The 20,130-nt window shown below is 47.4% G+C and overlaps 1 protein-coding gene across 9 annotated transcripts in view; it reads right to left on the minus strand.

Moving 5' to 3' along the window:
* Positions 1 to 20,130, minus strand: part of LOC119431025 (TBC1 domain family member 25-like) — a 330,392-nt gene that overhangs the window by 87,057 nt on the left and 223,205 nt on the right. For 8 of the 9 annotated variants that reach the window (XM_049657439.1, XM_049657436.1, XM_049657441.1 and 5 more), the window contains one exon: positions 4,423 to 4,571. The exons of the other annotated variant lie outside the window; for it this stretch is intronic. In XM_049657439.1, the coding sequence (XP_049513396.1) occupies positions 4,423 to 4,571 (149 nt within the window). The remainder of the gene's footprint in view (positions 1 to 4,422; positions 4,572 to 20,130) is intronic. 9 annotated transcript variants of the gene reach the window in all.

The raw sequence follows: 20,130 nt of genomic DNA on the forward strand, positions 1-20,130 counted from the left end.
GAGAAAAAAAATGTTGCATTTTCATCCAAAAGGCGAAGCATCAATTGCGATAGCAAATCAGTAGAGAGCTATACGGAGTAAGGATAGTAGTTTTATCAGCTCTGTGAACTTGGACATGTAGCAGCACCAGCAACGCACAGAACTGTCGTTGACGCCATCGGCGTTTTGCCCGCGTGCGCACCGAACGTGCGCGGCATTGGGGACTGTTGCCGGTGCCTCTCGTGGCGGCTCGGAGGTTTTCGACGAGATCAGAACGGGACACTCGTCGAGCAGCATCGGAAGTCTTTACCATCTTTTCACCTCGCAATGTTTTTATATAAATATGCATTTGGTGCCGCAGCTAAACGTCGCCCCTCCCTCCCTCCCTCCTTCCCGTCCCCCCCATGACCTTTCGCGCGACTGAAGAAGTCGCGTTTGCTCTCCGTCGTGCGTTCACTCCCTGCAAAAGCGTGCGTCCCTCGCGCACTTTCATTCGCACATACAGCAAACGGCGCACGACGACGATTTCATTGCCGTTGGACTCTATACAGAACCTCATGGAGACGGCAGAAATACGCTTGGAGTGTCCATATAATTGCTATTGTAACAAAACTTATGAGCAACACAAAGTTCAACACCATCGACTACGACACCTACCCGAAATCACGCTATCCTGAGAAGCCTGGGGTATGAGACTCGACATGTGCCTTATATCCAGCCAGTTCCACCACCATGGGACAACTATCTCGAACACCAAAGCCTTAGCCATCCTAAAAAACATGAATGCGGACATTCACTAAGGCAGACCACACCTGACCAGGACAGCTACTACGTCAGTGCCGCTCATTGCTCCAAGAATACTACTCAGCAGACCAAGAAACCAGACAACTCGCAGTCACAAAGCAGCACCGTCTGCTACAGGCGCAGAGATTAAAGCCATTATAGAAGCCAATTGCTTACCTCACATTCAATGACACTATCACAATTCGTTCAAATAGTCAGGAAGCATTACGTCCCATTACAAAAAATGAACTCCCGGATCTGTACTACACTGACCATATACATGCTCAAACCCTTGGCATTACAGTTTCTCTTTGAGTGGGTACCGGTCCCCAGGGGACAGTGATTGAGCTCATGCCTTAGATTGCGATCCTTCAACACCGAGCTAGCCCATTAAGTGGCTCGAGACATACTGCCCAAGAAAAGTCACAGTCAAACATGGAAAACAATGCCGTGACCGGCTCAATAACAGACTCCTTTTACCATCCCCATCGCAAACACTTCACTACCCAACGATGCTATCCCACACCACATTGAGAACAGACGTGGCACACCAGCTTGTCAAGTATATGGCAAATGCCCCAACGCACTCCATACTTACTGGGAATGCCCCCAGCGTCTCCACATTTAATTCACTCGACATCCCTCCCTCCCAGGGAGAGCGCTCCACTGCCCTACACTATGACCCCTGCTGGTAGCCCACATCAAACCCATCATTAAAATCCAGACCTGGGGCTCAGATGAACACTGTTATGTCGTCTATCAGATGTGGCCACTGCGCGCTGAGCCAACTCGGGTCGTCAACTTCTTCTCTGATAGTGTCTGCCCATTCTTGGCAGCACCCCACTTTTATTCAAACTATGACGTTATCTACAAGTGAGTGGTGATGTAACAGATAGCGATGGAAATGAAACCAAGAACAAGGAACAACTGCTGGACACAATAGATTCCAACAGTGACGACTCGGACTAAGGCTCGTCATGAAATAAAATTTCTCTCTCTCCTGTGAGATACCAGACATACCCCCCCCCCTCCCTAAGCTTCACAAAAAGCCAAGCAGATTCAACGCATTGACATCTATGTAATTATGTACATGCACGGCCGCTACATAAAAAAGGTGTGGCTTGCTGCGTCGCGTCGCCGTCAATGGGCGAGCGCATCTCGGCTGAGTTGACAGTTGTGGCCGCTATTTTTGGTGAGGACGCCACTGCTCCGGTACGCAAGGCAGACGCCGGTTCGTGCTACAATCTGGTTGCCTCAGGATTTATGCTTGTTGGTGGTGTGCTTTTTCGTGCGCATTATTTTATGTGTGATCGTGTGTGTGAGCGGCTTGCCTCATGTTATCAGTGCTTGAGCACGGTTCTTCGGTGTGCGCATGTGTGGCAGACGGTTTTTTCTAGCGGTGTGATGCCGCAAAGCTCTTGTGTGCCGCTGTGCAACTCGAATGCGAGAAGAGACGCTACTGTGAAGTACCACGAATTCCCCTGCGATCTACAGCGTCGGAAAGCGTGGCTGAAGAATATTTCTCGCCAAGGGCCGTCAGGGAAAGGAAGCAAGTGGGAGCCAAGCGACAGGTCGCTGGCATGTTCATTACATTTTACTTAGAATGACTATAAAAAGAATACGAAGATTAGGCTTTTGCTTCCGACTGCAGTCCCGACTGTGTTTCCCGGTTATCCGCAGGATATGCAAAAAAAGAATATCAGAAATACGGGCAAGGTGTAAGATGAGCAGCGCGTAAAAAAAAATAAAAATACCGGAGACATAAGGACGAAACGTTTGGTTATTTTGCCACCGTCTCCTTAAAGCGCTACTGATTTCCAGTTGGGTATCTTTACTAACCTGTCCAACCTGCCGCACTTGTCAGATTGCAGAGAACAGAGAGATAAAGGAAAAATTGTATTTCAGTAGAAAAGGCGTCAGGGCCCTTTGGCCACACTCCTCAGTGCCTACATCATTCACTGCTTCGTCTTGAAGAAACACGTAAATCCACTTATTCATAATAGAGCACTTCTTTTCATTTCAGGTGAGTCGAGCGGGCAGCCTTCATGGGGTGCATTGAGGCCCACTCTACAAAAGATTGGCACTCCTAGGGCAGGCTTTTCACATATGCAGGGCAATCGGCACTTCTAATAACGACTTCAATATTCAACCTGTAACGTGCAACTATAAAACGTATTATTTACGGCCTGATTAGAGTCACCGTCGCGCGTACCTACGTGGCTTTTCCGTGAACCTAGGGAGCCTACATGCAACTCCAAAGCTGTACCAGAGTAGTGGCGCCAGAGCGACGCGAACTAGGCCCGAGACGCCGTTTCGGCGCCACGCAGCAGACCGCACCTTTTTTTTTATGTAGCGGCCGTGGTAAATGTCACTACTTAGCTGCTGTATGGCGAAGGCATTTTAGCGCAATGAAGATGAACACAAATAACACGAGACTGGACACCACCGTGATGTGTTTGTCTTCTTAGCACTACAATGCCTTCACTGAGCAACTAGCAAACAAACTGTTGCAATATCCACTTATCAAAGTTGGCACCACAGAGCGGCCTATACACACAGTGGCCCCAGTGCACGCACCCAGTGACACACATTTTTCAGGATCGGCCCACGAAATTCCGAGATACTCCACAAGAACTGGGCTGATGAGGGGAACAATATGGGAAGCACTTGACACAACTGGGGACAGAACACGTACGACAACAACCCAAGTGTTATTGTTTGTCCCAGTATCTAGTGACATTAAGAGATTTCGATATGTGTGACCAACTAGTTCAATTCAAGATATTGCTCAGGGAAGAATGCTTAGCATTTAAAGTCTGTTTAAGCCTGTTTAAGAGCAAGCTCTAGCTTGGCTGCTAATATACACGGGAACACAGTAAAAGTTTTTCTCGGAAACCACTGCACTGATTTTGATGAGGTTCGTTGTATTCAAGAGAAGTTAAAATCTAGCAACTCAAGGCAATAAATGTATTATTTAGGCTACCAATTTATTATGACAAGTTGTTGAAATTTCCAAAATTTACAAAAACTCAAATATCATGTTTAGAACTCCGTAACTGCAACAAGAAATGATATCACCATTCCGTGAACCTCACCTAATAATGCATATATACAACTCATATCAAATTTGTCAGGTTTAGATGTTCTAACAATGCAGTTTACAGAAATAAGGTATCTTTTTTTGGTGCAGAGTCACGGATTTGTAAACTTTGTGCTTCTATTAATCTGAAACTTTGCAATCTTAAGGAACTTCTAAAAAAATTTCCAGGCTTTAAATAAAACATTCTGCTTCTTCAAGACCCTAGAATTTACCAGTTTCTTTAAAATGCAACATATTTATTCCAAATCGATCAGGCGTTTGTCTCAAATGCATTTCTGGCTCTTATCTCTATGTTGAATAGGGAAATTGAAATTGGCCCCGACTCTTAACTCTGTTTCGCTGAAACTTGAGTTGTTCAAGATCGCAATGTTGCTGTTGATTACATGGCCTAGGGGCATAAGTAGCATAAGTAGCATTCATACGCAATTATCAAAGAAAGCGCTTTCTACTTGTTGAGAACAAACATTTTATAGAAGTAGGCCTAATTTGGCTGTTGAGCACTTTGGCAAAACTGCGTAGCATGCTATGCCGCGAGACAGCATCAGTGAGCAGCAACGCACTTTTGTCGTAAGGCTTGGGCTCGACGCGCAGCTTGAGGCAGGGCTCAGAAGAGCTAAGGAAGGCAGCGTCCAGGTCCCAGTCGGACAGCAGGCCCAGGTATGCGTCGCCACCTTCGTCATCACGCGCCAGGTAGCTCACCGTGAATTCCCTGCAAGAAGCAGCCAGCTCAAGCACTGCTTCCCCCTCCCATCAAACATCCGTGCCATTTGTGTAAAAGCACCATCATTACATTTTGGCGGAAAATCATCAAAATAAAAGCGATTGCGGTTTAAATAAAAATTATAATTTGAGATCACCACAGAAAGTAGTAAAAGTTTTCAAGACCACAGATACGCAAGCGCAGCATGCTTAACATTTAAAATAGCATTTCTTACGTTTTATACGCATGTTACAATGTAAAGAAAGCTTGTGCTTACAGCAACGCTGCCTTTGTGGCAATGAGTCAAGTCCCTCATTGCATGGCGTTGCACATAGGTGCAATTGTATGCATGCAGGTTTGGGAGCGAGTACACCAAGGTCTATATTTATGCAGGACGAAGGCGATCTCCAATTACCCCTGTCTTGCATTGTCTCGAGTTGTTCAAGATCGCAATGTTGCTGTTCATTACATCGCCTAGGGGCTGACAATGATGACACCAAGGTCCCCCCATTAGAGGCCATCAACTTATAGTGTTGTAAATAGGTGCCAGCGCTAATAGCCCATCCTACCGCTTGTGTCGTGGTGAACAGGAAAAGCCAACGGGAAGAGGCCTTGTGCTCACGTCGGCACTTTGCAGCTTGGACCACATCTTGTCGTTGAAGCATCACGAAAGAGGACGTGCTTCAGCCTTCCGAAATGAAAAACACATGCATGGCTTCACATGGCAAAGCGTAATGAGGGACACCATGGCTTTGCTAAAAAGAACTTGACTTGTTTATAGGGTTGCCAATGCTCAAGTGGTCAGGACAAGCTGACGATGACTGGCTCTGTCAGTGACAGGAGAGAGGGGGGCGGCAGGGAAGCGGATTTCGCCTCGGCAACTCCGCCGCTTCGGTGGCTCCCCTCACCCTCCCTCGTAGCTCACTCACTTTCGACTGTCACCGTGCGCGCCTGCCGTCGTGCAGGTGCCGCCGCTCCAGACGGCTCGGCGCCAGCTCCCCGAAGTTTCGTTTTCTGCCGTTATCAGGAAGCGGGCGTTTGCTGGCGTGGGCAGTTTCATTGGCTGGCCTGGGACAGCGCCGCTGCTTCCCTCTGAGCCATAGCCACAGCGAGTAAGGTCAAAGGTCAACACGTGACTAGAATGTAGAGGAAGCATAAAGGAGAAAGAAGGGTTCACTGCCATTTTCTACGCATGGCTACGGTAGCGTGGCTGAGACGTCGGCATGTACCCGCATGTTCCGGCGCAACGCAGAATCGGCGACCTTGCAATTTGAGAGAGGGTGAAATTTATGTCGTTTTTTTTTTTTCTTCCTTTTTTTTGTTTGCGCAACATTCAGGGGTCTCTCCTAAGCTTTTACTCTATGGCGGTGCCGGAGCAATGCCGGTCGGAGGCACCACCGCGTGATTTGGTTCGAATTAACGTGATTCGACTGTAAATTGAATGCAAACATTCTAGCTGCATTCCTCGACTGTCCCATACACGTGGCGGCTTGGTGCACATGTTTTGCATATGTGCGGGCCTTGAAAATTGTTGCTTTGGTTATAGTGCGGTACCGCTTATAGTGCGGATATTCGCGACTCCGGCGAGTTACGTTATAAGCGGTCTACACTGTAGTTAAGGTGAAGAATTCCACAGTACTAAAACTGTGGCTCACAAATTTACCTCTGTGTTGACTGAACTTGCGTCCAGAAAAAAGAGTGACACTGAGAACAACGAAGTGGCAAGCACAATCATCGAAACCTGACCTATGGGTCAAATGGGTTGGACATTCATACATGACTTATCGTACATTGCAGTTGTTGGTGCTGGCCAGTCGAGCACCAGCAATTACACTGCAATGTATGCAATCTAATGCGAACACAGGACAAGAGAGCAGCAGGCAGCATTCACAGCATGTCTCAACCAGAGCAGCTCAGGCCAATCTCGAGCTTACGCTTCCCGGATGACTGGCGATGTGGCTGCAGCGCCGGGCATTCGTCTTCACTACAATCACCCCCTATCGGAAAAGGAGCCATCCTGGCGACTCGTGGTGAACATAGAATCACGGGGTCGTAATACGGCTTCAGGCGTTGTACGTGGACGGTTTCACAACCACGACAGCGTTGGTCCATAGGTGGCGTGACTGGCTCAACAATATAGTTAGTTCACAGGCGATGTCTGCGCTACAACACGGTAGGGTCCTTGATATTTGGATACAAGCTTGGATGAGAGGCCAGCAGGAACCCAAAGCCACACAAGGGAGTCCGGAAGAAAGTGAGAATGCAGGTGATCATCGTCACGTCGAGATTTTTGTTGCCATTGGTTGACGGCTGTAAAGGAACGGGCGAGTTGACGGCATTCCTCGGTGCGGCGGGCAACTTCAGAGATGGGCGTACATTCGGATCAATTGGGTCTGTACGGAAGAATGGTGTCGAGGGTAGTCGAAGGTTTGCGGCCATACAAGAGGAAGAATGGGGAAAAGATTGCGGTTGCCTGTGGTGCAGTGTTGTAGGCGAATGTGATGAATGGCATAATGAAGTCCCAATCAGTGTGATCAGAGGCGACGTATTTGGAGAGCATGTCGCCAAGGGTGCGGTTAAATCTTTTCGTCAGGGTCTGCATTAGTTTGAGGATGGTAGGCGGTGGTGGTGCGATGAACGATGAGACATTCAGTAAGGAGCGCGTTTACGACTTCGGAGAAGAACACACGTCCTCTATCGCTCAAAAGTACACGAGGCGCACCGTTACAGAGAATAAAGTTTTTCAGTAAGAAGGATGCGATATCACGACCTGTGGCAGCAGGCAGAGCAGCTGTTTCTGTGTATCGCGTCAAGTGGTCGATGGCGATGACTGCGATCGAAGGACCTGGCAGAACACGGGATTGGCTGGAGTGGACTAGAGACATGCTGAGCAGGAACCTTGCGGCATTGGCACTCAGGGCACGACCGAATGTACTTGCACACAAAGATGTACATGCCACGCCAATAAAACCTCATCTGTAGACAACGCGCACGTCGAAATCTTGCAACCGCAAAGCCCAGCGAGCTAATAGACCTGAGGGTTCCTTCAACGTGGAGAGCCAACAAAGTGGGTAGTGGTCTATAATTACGTCAAAGGGGCGGCCATAGAGGTAGGGTCAAAATTTACCAAGTGCCCAGATTATGGCCAAACATTCCTTCTCCATAACGGAATAATTCGTCTCTGCTTTGGTGAGGGTGCGGCTTGAGTATGCAACGACGTACTCGTCGAACCCAGGTTTGCGCTGCGCGAGCACAGCGCCGAGCCCCACACCGCTGACGTTGGTGTGTACTTCGATCGGAGCACTCAGGTCGAAGTGATGCTGTATAGGCGGCGATGTTAATAGACGATGCAACTCTTGGAAGGCATCGTCACAGGCAGGGGACCAGGCGTAATTTTTCAAGTCGCTCCGTAGAAGCTGATTCAAGGGAGCGGTGATGGACGCAAAATTCCGAATGAAGCAGCAAAAGTAAGAACAGAGGCCAAGGAAGCTGCGAAGTTCTCGTACGGCAGAAGGTTTGGGAAAATCAGCAACTGCACGGAGCTTGGCGGCGTCAGGAAGAATACCGTGTTTAGATACGACATGGCCAAGGATGGTGAGCTGACTTGCGCCAAAGTGGCATTTCTTCAGGTTGAGCTGAAGGCCGGCGGCAGTAAGGCGCTGTAACACTTCCTCCAGCCTACAGAGATGGGTGGGAAAATCGGGCAATAAAATAACCACATCATCTAAGTAGCACAGGCATGTTTTCCATCATACACTCAAATGTTGCTGGGGCGTTGCAAAGCCCGAAAGGAATGACACGAAATTCATATAGGCTATCAGGTGTTACAAAGGCCATTTTAGGTTGGTCTTTGGGTGCCATGGGGAATTGCCAATAGACGCTACATAGGTAAGTCGATAGAAGAGAAGAACTCCGCGCCTTGGAGATAGTCAAGGGCGTCGTCAATTCTTGGAAGAGGGTAAACACCTTTACGAGTTATTTTGTTAAGACGACGGTAATTGACACAGAATCGAATCGATCCGTCCTTCTTAATAATAACAACGGGAGATGCCCAGGGGCTATCCGAAGGCTGAATGACGCCGCGCTTGAGCATGTCAGCTACTTGGTCATCGATCACACGGCGCTATGTCGTGGATACACGATATGGTGTTTGTTGCAGTGGCGCACTAGTACCCGTGTCGATGCGATGACAAACGGTTGACGTGTGGCCCAAGGGAACATGCTGGCAGTCGAAAGACGAACGAAACTTGTCGAGAAGGCATAGAAGCTGGGTGCGTTGGGAAACAGTTAACGTGTTGGCGATGGAACTATGTAGAACATCGCGCGAAGTCGGCTCCTGCACGGAGTTACACGTCATTCCGCCGACCTCATGAGTGGCGATGGAACCAGTTGGCATGTCAATGATGGCAGCAGGGGGGTCGACACACTGGATGCGGCCAACGCACTCCCCACGAAGCAAAGTGAGAGGACAGGACAATCGGTTGGAGACGAGCAGTCTGCTGAGCTCGCGCTTCCCGGATGACTGGCGATGTCGCTGCAGCGCCGGGCATTCGTCTTCACTACAGCAAATACAATTACTGAAGGAGTTGAAGCGGCAAACATTTAGCCTACAGTGATCGTGCTGCAGCAACCTAGGGACCCAATGACCTTTGGCGGAGCATTGTTTGAAGACAAAAGCATCGTTACGTTCAACAAGTGGAACTGCGACAACAAGCTGTGGCATGTGTTGGAAGGCGCTGCCAGGACGATCCAAGAATCGACAATGCTCTTTCGATGACTTACGTAGGGGAATCTTTACGACAAACGCTGGCTTTATTTATTATTATTGTTTTTTCTTCTTGTCAGAGTATTAAAGCTGAGTAGCAGATAAAAATATTCTTAGTGCTTTTTTAGTTGACACCTATACTGGAAAATCGCATTATCCACGACTGAAAAAATTTATAACTTCAATGCCAAATTCGCATTCAGCAAACATTCGTTAGCTATAGAATTGGCGACATTTGGGAAAGTTCTGAAGGTGCCTCTTGCACCGATTGATACCATTGCAACCACCGCCAGTGAAAAACCGTACTGCCAGTGAAAAACCGCCTCCAGAAAAACAAACAATATACACGTGTCAATATTGTCTATGTAGCAGAGTTACGTGCGAAGTTATAATGGATATGATTTTAGGAGATCCTATTATAACTGTCGAATAACGATATTCGTGCAAGAAAGGTTCTCATGCTAGTGGCAGAAACCTGTAGGTACTAGTATGCCAAATCAATAGATTTCTTTGATCCTTTGGTAGTTATTGAAAAACTAGAAAAAATTCAAATGTTAGCCGCTGACTTCATTTATAAACACTTCAAACGACGTGATTCCCCAACCAGTATGCTTGGAACCACTACTTGGAACCACTAACTGATTGAAGAAAAACTGGCAGATTAAATTTCTTTCACCAGCTTTACTATGGAATTTCCCGCCTCAAATACAGCCAGTATAAAAAACCAATGATTGCACGAACAAACCTCTTTCCGAAAACAATCAATGATTGGAATGCCCTGCCCAGAAATTCCCACTGGTTACAACCACCCACTTGATGTATCTTGCTGACTCTCGCTTTTCGTGACCTTCGTATGTATGTACACTTTTTGTTGCATTTGCTCATGTAGCCCCCCCTCCTGCTTGGTCTGCAGTATTGTGAAAATAAATAAAAACAAATTCAAAATAGTTAAAAGTGCGGATTTACCTGAGTAATGAAAGTTCGGCAGGATGCTTGTTATTAGGCGATTTTGAGACCGCTTCAACTTCTTCAGTAATTGGATTAGTGCAAAGGCTAGAAGCATCCAAAGTTACAAGAATGAGCTGGTCAGAAAGGGTTTGTGCTGCGTTGATGGAACCTATTCGCAACTCTAGAATCTTTTACTTGTGCCGGCAACACTGTCCAAACAAACAAGAATGGTCTCCAGGAATCCAGGGTCACGGTGGCACTTTCACTTGGTGCTGCATGCAAGTTTCTCGATTCTGGCGTCGCATCGAGGTGTTGTGTCGAAACTGAAAAGTCCTTGCCGCTGATGACCTTAATTTGATTGGTTTCAAGGATTTATGCGACAAAACCGCAAAAATAGTTGCCCTTTGCATGCAAAAGGCCTTCTGGCTTGGCGAGCTGCATCGGAATTATTTTAAGACAAAGAGCCTTCAAGAAAGCCAGAGGTTGTCAAAAACAAGTGCTTGTGCGTAGTGTGCCTCTCCAAAAGATGCCAGCACTTGTACGGGGCATTGCTAAACTGCTACAGATGCCCTATTGTTTTCAACCTTCATAGGCAACTCCGTGCTTTGACTCGTGTTGCAGTATATCACATAGCATCCCACAATATATACGCAGTAACGTCCGACATTCTCCCAAAGCTAGATACGCATAGTGTGCCCCGACAGAACGAGGCTAAGAACTGTAAAGCTAGCTGGTCGGTGTTTCTCGAGGTAAAAGCAAATCAAAGTTTCTTTTGCATACCTGCCAACCTAGCAACATGAAAATTCGGGAGACTGCCGCGCAAGGGGGGCGGGGGCAAAAAGGTTGTTGCCACCGTGCGAAATTGCCCCCGTGGTACAGAGTACATACTTGTCACCTCTCCGCGAAGTGACAAAGCACAGAGTTGGTCGTATATGATATTGTTATGGAGAGTTGTGCAGACATGACTTTATTTACAGGAGATGGATGATGGTGACCGCGCAATCCGGCTTAGAAGCACTTCGTCCTCCTCTTCTTTCCAACTGCTTCTTGTATGCTCGTTATATTCCCCCACAAGCAGACGAAGCCCGTAGGGCGAGTTAGGAGGCATCAGTAGGGTAAAAGCGTTTCAGGCGAGCAACATGAGTCACCTGCGTTCTACTTGATCACCGGCCATTACCCAGGAGGCGAGCTATTACATAGCAAAGTTCACTCAAACGCTCCAGGACAACGTATGGGCCGGAATAGTGGGACAGGAACTTTTGACACAAGGCTCGCTTGCGTTGTGGTGTCCAAAGAAGCACCAAGTCACCTTTGGTGAACAAAACAGGCCCGTGGCGCTCGTAACGGTCCTTTGAATGGTGTTGCGAGGCGAAAGTACGAAGACGGGCTATTCGGCGGGCTTCTTCAGCGAGGACAGCACGTCGTCCCAGTTCTTATGATTGGAGGAAACATACATGGCAACCATGTTCGTCAGTGTTCGGTTCGTCCTTTCAACGAGGCCAATGGTCTGTGGATGATACGGTGTGGAGTGGCGGAACTGAGAAGTGCACAGACGAAGTAGCTCCTCAATGGCGTCCGCAGTAAACTGGCGAACACAGTCACTGATGATAAGACGCGGTGGGCCATGACGAAGGACTACGGAACGCAGCAGGAAGAGTGCCACACATGCAGCGGTGGAAGAGGGTATGGCTGCAGTATCTGCGTACCGTGTGAGATGGTCCATGCAAACGATTATCCAACGGTTCTTATTGTTAGATAACGGGAATGGACCCATAAGGTCAATGCCTACTTGCTCGAAAGGTGAACTGGGCGGTGTCAATGGCTGCAGGGGACCTGGTACAGCGGTGGTTGGTCGCTTGTGACGTTGACACGTTTCACAACTAGCGACATAGTGTTTGGTTGTCTGGTACATATTGGGCCAGTAAAATCACTCTTGCATGCAGTGTAGCGTTCACACGAAACCGAAATGACCAGATGTCGCATCGTCATGCATGGCGCGTAAGACGTCGGAGCGGAGAGTCTCGGGAACAACTAGAAGAAAACGTGCTCCATTCCCGGAGTAATTGTTCTTATAGAGCAACTTATCACAAAAGTGACCGCTGCCTTAAGAAGTACGAGCGGCAGCAAACAGCGGATCCAGGTTGAGATCATTGCGTTGCTCTCTCTGGAAGTCTGCCGCGTCGGGGAACGTACGAGTAATGGCAGCGAGACAGTCATCAAAATTCTCAGCTTCGCAGTCGGAAGTCGCAAGAGGAATGCGAGAAAGGCAGTCTATGTTGGCATGACGACGTCCGCTCTTGTATGACACCACGAAGTCATATTCCTGAAGGCGCAGCGCCCAGCGCGCGAGTCGACCTGAGGGATCACGCAAACCAACCAGCCAGCATAAAAAGTGATGATCGGTGACTATCTTAAATAGTCTTCCGTAAAGATAACATCGAAATTTCTGCACGGCGAAAACAGCTGCCAGGCAATGCCTGCTCCGTAACCATATAATTGCGCTCCGACTTGCTCAGACAACAGCTGGCATATGCGACGACATTTTCGGAGTTGTTGTGACGTTGTACGAGTACCGCTCCTATTCCGATTCCACTAGCATCGGTGTGCACTTCAGTCGGGCAAGATGGGTCGAAGCGACGCAAGAGGGGTGCTGATGCTAGTATAAACTTCAGTTGCGAGAATGATGCGTCACACTCCGGTGTCCATGTGAAGGCTACATCCTGTCACAGAATAGATGTCAACGGGTGAACAATATCAGCAAATCGGGGTACAAAACGACGAAAATAGGAACATAGACCAATGAAGGAGCGAAGTTCTCGTGCTGTCTGTGGTGGTTTGAAGGAGCTGACTGCTTTAATCTTACGAGGATCGGGTCTGACACCATCCTTGTCGACTAGGTGTCCCAGAACCAATGTTTGACGCTCGCCAAACCAATACTTTGAGTTTAAAACTAGTACAGCTTTCTCGATGCAACTCAGAACAAGGCTCAGGCGGGCGTTATGTTCTTCCAACGTGCGGCCGAAGATTACAACATCATCCAAGTAACACATGCATATCTCCCACTTTAGGCCACGTAATATTGTATCCATGAATCTTTCAAAGGTGGCGGGAGCATTACAGAGGCCAAAAGGCATAACATTAAATTTGAATAAGCCATCTGGGGTCACGAATGCGGTCTTCTCCTTGTCTTTAGGTTCCATAGGTATTTGCCAATACCCCGATCGTAGATCAAGTGTCGAAAAATAAGAAGCAGCATGTAAGCAATCGATGATGTCGTCAATTTGCGGTAGTGGGTAGACATCCTTCTTCGTCACAGCGTTTAGTCGTCTGTAATCTACGCAGAATCTCCAGGAGCCATCTTTCTTCTGGACGAGGATTACTGGAGCTGCCCATGGGCTGGACGACTCTTGAACAACACCTTTGTTCATCATTTCCTTAACTTGCTCTGCGATAACCTTGCACTCAGAGGATGACACGCGGTAGGGCTTCTGGCGAATGGGGTGTGCTTAACCGTTATCTATTTTGTGGCGAGCTCGTGATGATGGTAAATCAAGTGGCGCATCTCCGTGAATAAAATCGAATGCAGCAACATGTCCGGACAGGCCTTATACCAGTGCTTGACGCTCAGATGTGCAGAGAGCCTTGCTGATCATACCAAGAATCAGCTCTTCAGAAGGGCGATAATCGTATGGAGAGTAAGCAGGAGCGGGCTCTGGTGTGAGTACTGCTATTGAGCTGCATGAAGCTTCATCGAAAAGGGCAATTTTGAAGTTGAAGTTGAAGTTTATTTCTTTCTTTGTTACAGAAAGAGGAACAAGAGCTAAAGGCCATATGGCCTGACGGAGGCTCTTGCTCCTAAGCGCGTTCGGCGAGCTAATACAACACAAAAAACGAGTGAGTACAATGTATAAAATACTAATAAACAAGATATATTTATACAGTTATTACATGAATATACATTCTATGCTTGAAAAACAAAGTATTGGTATGTACTTTCACATTACAGTGCAGATAGAGACATACATATACAGTGCATAACAAAATGTTAGTACAATGGCATTTTATTTATAATGAATTTGAGAATGTAAGAGAAAGGTTTTTATACATTCTTTAAAATGGGGTTCATAAAAATCAATTTTTTGTTCAACAATGCTTAGTAGCTTAGGTACTTGATAGTTTAGATCCTGCCGTCCATAGTTAGTACGCGTGAAAGGTGTTGTTCTGATTTGATGGCATAATGGATATCGATGAGGAGAAATGGGTAGGCTGACAACATGTAGTCTGTGTTTTTTTATATGTAAGCGTAATCTGTAATAGAAAACTTGATTTGCTCGGATCAATGAATGTTTGGTAAGCAGATTGTGTGTGGGTAAGTCTCGGAGCCTGCCATGGTAGTTTTCAAAAATTCAGACTACTCGTTTTTGCAACTTTATTAACTTCTCATAGTATTTTGCTGTTGTTGTTTCCCATATCAAGGCACAATAAGTTAGCTTTGAGTAAAAAACGGCATAACAGATGCTTTTTTAGACATAATGGTATTAGCTCACCAATTTTATACATACAGCCTACTACTTTACTAAGGTCATTGCTCAGCTTGTTGACATGATTGTCCCAGGTGAGGTTCTCCTGAAACCATACCCCCAAAAACTTTTGCGTTGTTACTTGATGAATCCTCTTTGCTTGAAATAGAACATCATTATTGTTACGTAAAACGACACAAGGTGGGACTATTGACACTGTATTTACAGTGTGGGAGAGACACAGTAGCCAAGATGGTGGACAGCCGCCAGCACCAGAGAGAACAGTCTTCTTCGTCGTCTGCCCCAGGCTGAATGTCTGTCTCGTAGCATTACCCCCGGCGGTGGAAGCGCCGTCTCGGCGCAATTCACACATTGTCGTTGGGAGGAGGGCGGTAGGCTTTCAGTCTGCTGACGTGAACTATGTCACTGGGAGCGATCGCTGGCGGTAAAGTCGGAGAGACGGGAACAATCTCGTAGGTGACGTCCGTGACCTGGCGGACGATTCGGTAAGGACCCGTGTATCGAGATAACAACTTTTCGGATAAGCCAACACGACGGAATGGACACCACAGGAGAACTAAGGCAACGGGTGAGAAGCGAACGTCGTGATGCCGGCTGTCATAGAGGCGCTTCTGGGTCGCTTGCGAGGCCAACAGCCTAGAGCGGGCGATCTGATGCGCGTGATCGGCACGAGCGATGGCATCACGTGCATATTTGCTAGGCGGCGCGGCAGCAGCCGGTAGTAGGGTGTCCATTGGTAACGTCGGATCACGGCCAAAGAGCATATAAAAGGGTGAATAACCGGTGGTATCGAGACGCGATGAATTGTACGCGAAGGTCACGTAAGGTAACGCCAGGTCCCAGTCACGGTGGTCAGATGAAACATGCATTGAGAGCATGTCCGTGAGGGTACGATTTAGTCGCTCGGTGAGGCCATTTGTTTGGGGATGGTAGGCAGTGGTCAACTTGTGCTGCGTTGAGGAGGAGCGCAAGAGATCGTCGATTACTCGTGATAAAAACGCATGGCCTCGATCTGTGAGCAATTGGCTAGGGGCGCCAATTCTGGCTATATTAAGTTTGCTAGGGAAAATTCCGGATTCAAACATTTTATTGATAATGTGAGCTAAGACATTAGAGATGATGTCAGACATATTTTATAGGGGATGCCATGATACCGTCGACTCCTGCAGCAGTGTTGCATTTAAAGTTAGTGATCACGCTTTCAACTTTGCCTGGTGTTACCGGAAACAACATTAACAAATTTGGTACGGTCTGTTTCGTAACCGTATGCCCTATGTCTTCTGGATCTTCTGCAGAAATATTGGTACAGCATTGAACAAAGTGAGTATTTAGGGCAGTGACTGCTTCATCATCTGCAAGAGTACCGTTTACAGAAGGTATTTGTAAGTCTTGAGGGCTAGCCTTTCCTCCAGATAGCTTCTTAATTTCCAACCAAACTTTTCTTGGATTTGTATAGATGCGCGAGAAAATCTTCTCATAAAATTTTTCTTTTGCCTTTTTTAATTCTGAATTTACTTGGTTTCGATACTCCTAGGATTTGGCTAATTGATTTATGTCTTGCGTCTTAAGAAATGTATGGTACATTTTATTTTTATTTTTAATTTTCCTGAAAAGCACACCATCTATCCACGGCTTTCTAATTTTTTGGGGTCGTCTTATAGCGCTATGTTGTGGGAAGGCAATATCGTAGCATGCGATTAGTTTATCGAATAATGAATTGTATGCCTTATTTGGGTCACTTTCGGTTAGCTCGGATTCCTAGTTTTTTTCAAGGATAAGAGAACGAAAATGGGCTAGTGTCGTTGTATCAATGAGACGATAGGAATATACAGGAGAACTGTGCTTGTATCTCTCGGGATGAGGCAGAAAACAAAAAATTGGAAGATGATCGCTTATGTCTGAGGACATGACACCGGCAGTCACTGGATGAAGATGCACATTAGTGATACAGACGTCTAACAAGGTGGCACTATGTGCTGTTAGTCGTGTTGGCAGGGTGATAATATTCGAGCATGCGTAAGAGTACAGCAACTGGTTATATTCACTTGTTATTGTATTTTCAGCCATCATATCTATGTTCGTATCACCTAGTATGGCGAACATTTTGCCTGTCCCGCTGAGATAAAATAGCAGCTTATCCATAAAGGAGAAGAATTCCTTTTTGTTGCCACAGGGTGGCCTGTAGATTACAGCAAATGTTCCTGCTTTAAGACGAATAGCGAGGCATTCGACGTTATGATTAATTAGCGAAAAATCTGCAATTCTTTCCGATTTTACATCAGTTCGTGCATAAGCTGCTAGACCGCCACCTCTTGCGTAGGTACGGTTTAGTCCGTGATGCGCGTAGTTCTCGAGCCGTATGGGGTAGTCCTTATCAGATAACCATGTCTCAGAAAAAAGAAACACATCGCGACTTGTTTTCGACTGTTGCAGCAAATCTTCAAATTTATCTCGCTTATTTTTTATACTCTGGATGTTTAAATGACAGATTGAAATAAGTTTTTGTGAACTGGCAGATATATTTCCAAATGAAACGTAATCATGATATAGACATTTATCGACTGAAGCCATAACTGGACTCAAATCCATAAAAAATTATTCTCACGAGAAAAGGAAAAGAAAGATATTAGGTTATCATTTTGCTGATGTCATTAAAGGTGAAAATATGCAGGAGACGTTTCATTTCGCCTGGCCATTACTTTCCCTCCCTCTGGTCCACACATATTTCCAACCAACCTGATTCTTCTTTTGTTTCGCAGCACTTAGTAACTGTTTACTTAGTCTTGTCAGGTGCTCATTAACAACAATAACAAAAACTGGACTTCATGCCTCGAGGCAGGACTACTGGCGTGGCGGAAGAATTCAGAGCCCACAACGTTGCAACTCCTCTCGTCATGCACATGACAGAGCAAGGCACGAGTATACATTTTTTAGCACAGTTAATGCTGAGGGGCCTAATCACGAGGTCAACGCAAGCAGTGTCAACAGTAGTCGCACAAACACGAACGGGCGTTAGGCACCTTGAGGGGGCAAGCACTTCATCAAGCACACTGAGTGTATCCCTTTCTTCGTCACGTGAGCTTTGTTCAGAAAGCGCGGGTAAAAGTACCTCATTCACATGTATTTCACCATTTCCACAGTCCACAGAAGTGCCGCAGTGTTGAAGAAAATATATGCCGAGAATTACATCGTGCGAACAGCGGGCAAGGACTAAAAACTCCGACACAAACACTTTCCCAGCCAACATAACACTTACAGCGCAAACACCGAGAGGGTGGAGCCACTCGCCACCCACTCCACGAAACGTAACGGCATCGTCCCATGAAAACATAACTTTGTGGCCTAGGCGGTTCTTGAAAGCGAGGCTCATGACAGATACATTCGCACCAGTATCAACTAAAGCAATGGTCGGCAATCCGTTAACTAGCACATTCACTTTGTTTTTGATCATCACAGCAGGCAGAGGTATTTCACCCAAAGACCGTCCGGCGACCTCGCCTCCATCGGCCGCGGATGCTAGTTTCCCGGCGGGGGTGAACATGCACGGCGCCGAGGGGATGGAGAACGACGAGGACGGTTAATTGGTGGTGTCAGGCTGCGGTCAGACGCTGGCGAATCGCTGCGTCTGATCTTGCGCGAGAAACGGTCCGTGGGAAGTGAACTGGTCCATGGGTCATGCGATGTACGGGTTCCAGGTGGCGAAAACGGCGGTGTCCTTCGTGACTGACGGCGTTGGCGACAGTAACGAGCTATGTGTCCCGTGGAACCACAGCTGTAGCACACGGGAGGGTCAATGTTCACTGTATACTCTTCAAAACCAATGCTTGCTCTCTGTGGGTGGTAAGCGAGTTCGTTCTCTTTTGGGTAACTCGCCTCTGGTGTTCGCTGGGATCGGTTGTATCGGTCGTAATTGGGGTCCTGGTAGTAGGGTCGACGTTGCTCTGGTCGCGTCCCGGCATCATAAGTCGCCTTGGCGATAATACCGTTGCTCTGCCCATCGTGATCGAGCGTCAGAGGGAGCGCCGCTTTCGTAGACAAGTGGTGGCTGTCGAGGCGGGAGTCCATAATCCGCTGGATACTCGGAGGATGAAACGGTTGTTTCAACAGTTGGGGACGAGCATGGGTGATAAGTATCATGGTGAGTCACTTGTGAGTGCAGGCTGAGCTCTTCTCGAACTATTTGACGGATCGTTGAAGCAAGATCGAGCGACTGGTCGTTATCTATGCTTGCAACGGTCGTAACGTTGGCTAATCTGCCAAACTTCGGCGTAATGCGCCTCGTCTTAAGCTGCTTGAACGTACGGCAGTGCCGGATGACGTCGGCGACGGAGGCCAGGTTGTCTTTAGCGATCAGAAAGCTATAAACGTCCTCGGCGATTCCTTTTAGGACGTGCCCGACTTTGTCTTCCTCGGACATGCCAGAGTCCACCATACTGCAGAGTTTTAGCACTTCCTCAATGTAGGTCATGCACGTTTCGCCCGGCACTTGCGCGCGTTGTGAAAGCGTCTGCTCTGCCCTTTTCTTTTTCGTCACGGAGCCACTGAAGCGCTCTTTGATTTGCAAAACAAATCTTTCCCATGTTTGAATGTCTCCTCGTTATCAAACCACACCAACGCGGTATCCGTAAGAAAGAACACAACGTTGGAAAGCCGAGAAGTGCTATTCCACTTGTTGTAGGCGCTCACCCATTTGTAATGGATGAGCCATTCATCGACGTCTTCGCCCGGCTTTCCGGCGAAAGGACCGGCAGAGGCTGGGACAGGCCGTTGCTCTTCCTCGTCGCGGGACATCTATAACTCCGCTGGGTTCCGTGGAAGTCCAGCAAGGCAGCGGCTTCGACGAAGAACTTGCGGTATAACCTCCGTCTTCGGGTGTCGATTACCCAGCACCTTCCACCACAACTGTTACGAAGTTGTGCAGAAATGACTTTATTTACAGGAGATGGATGATGGTGACCGCGCAATCCAGCCTAGAAGCACTTCGTCCTCCTCTTCTTTCCAACTGCTTCTTGTATGCTCGTTACAATATCATAAATACTTGCAAGTACTTATTCTTGGCTTATGAAAGCGCTATATATCGCTCTAACTAAACTCTGGGAAACAAAGAGTAGTTTGGCACTCCGCACTTCACTCAACAACCTGACAAAGCCAAAAGCGTAGCGCACTGACGATCGATTAATGAATGGATTGCTAAAAACGCGTGAGCCACCCAGAGACGAGCCAACCTGGAAAACACGATATGGCAGCGCCCGTCGCGTTCGTGGTGGTGCCAGCGGCCGCTACCACGATGCATGCTGGTGACTAACTGCTCCCG

The sequence above is a fragment of the Dermacentor silvarum genome, chromosome 10, assembly GCF_013339745.2.
Source record: "Dermacentor silvarum isolate Dsil-2018 chromosome 10, BIME_Dsil_1.4, whole genome shotgun sequence".
Taxonomy (NCBI): domain Eukaryota; kingdom Metazoa; phylum Arthropoda; class Arachnida; order Ixodida; family Ixodidae; genus Dermacentor; species Dermacentor silvarum.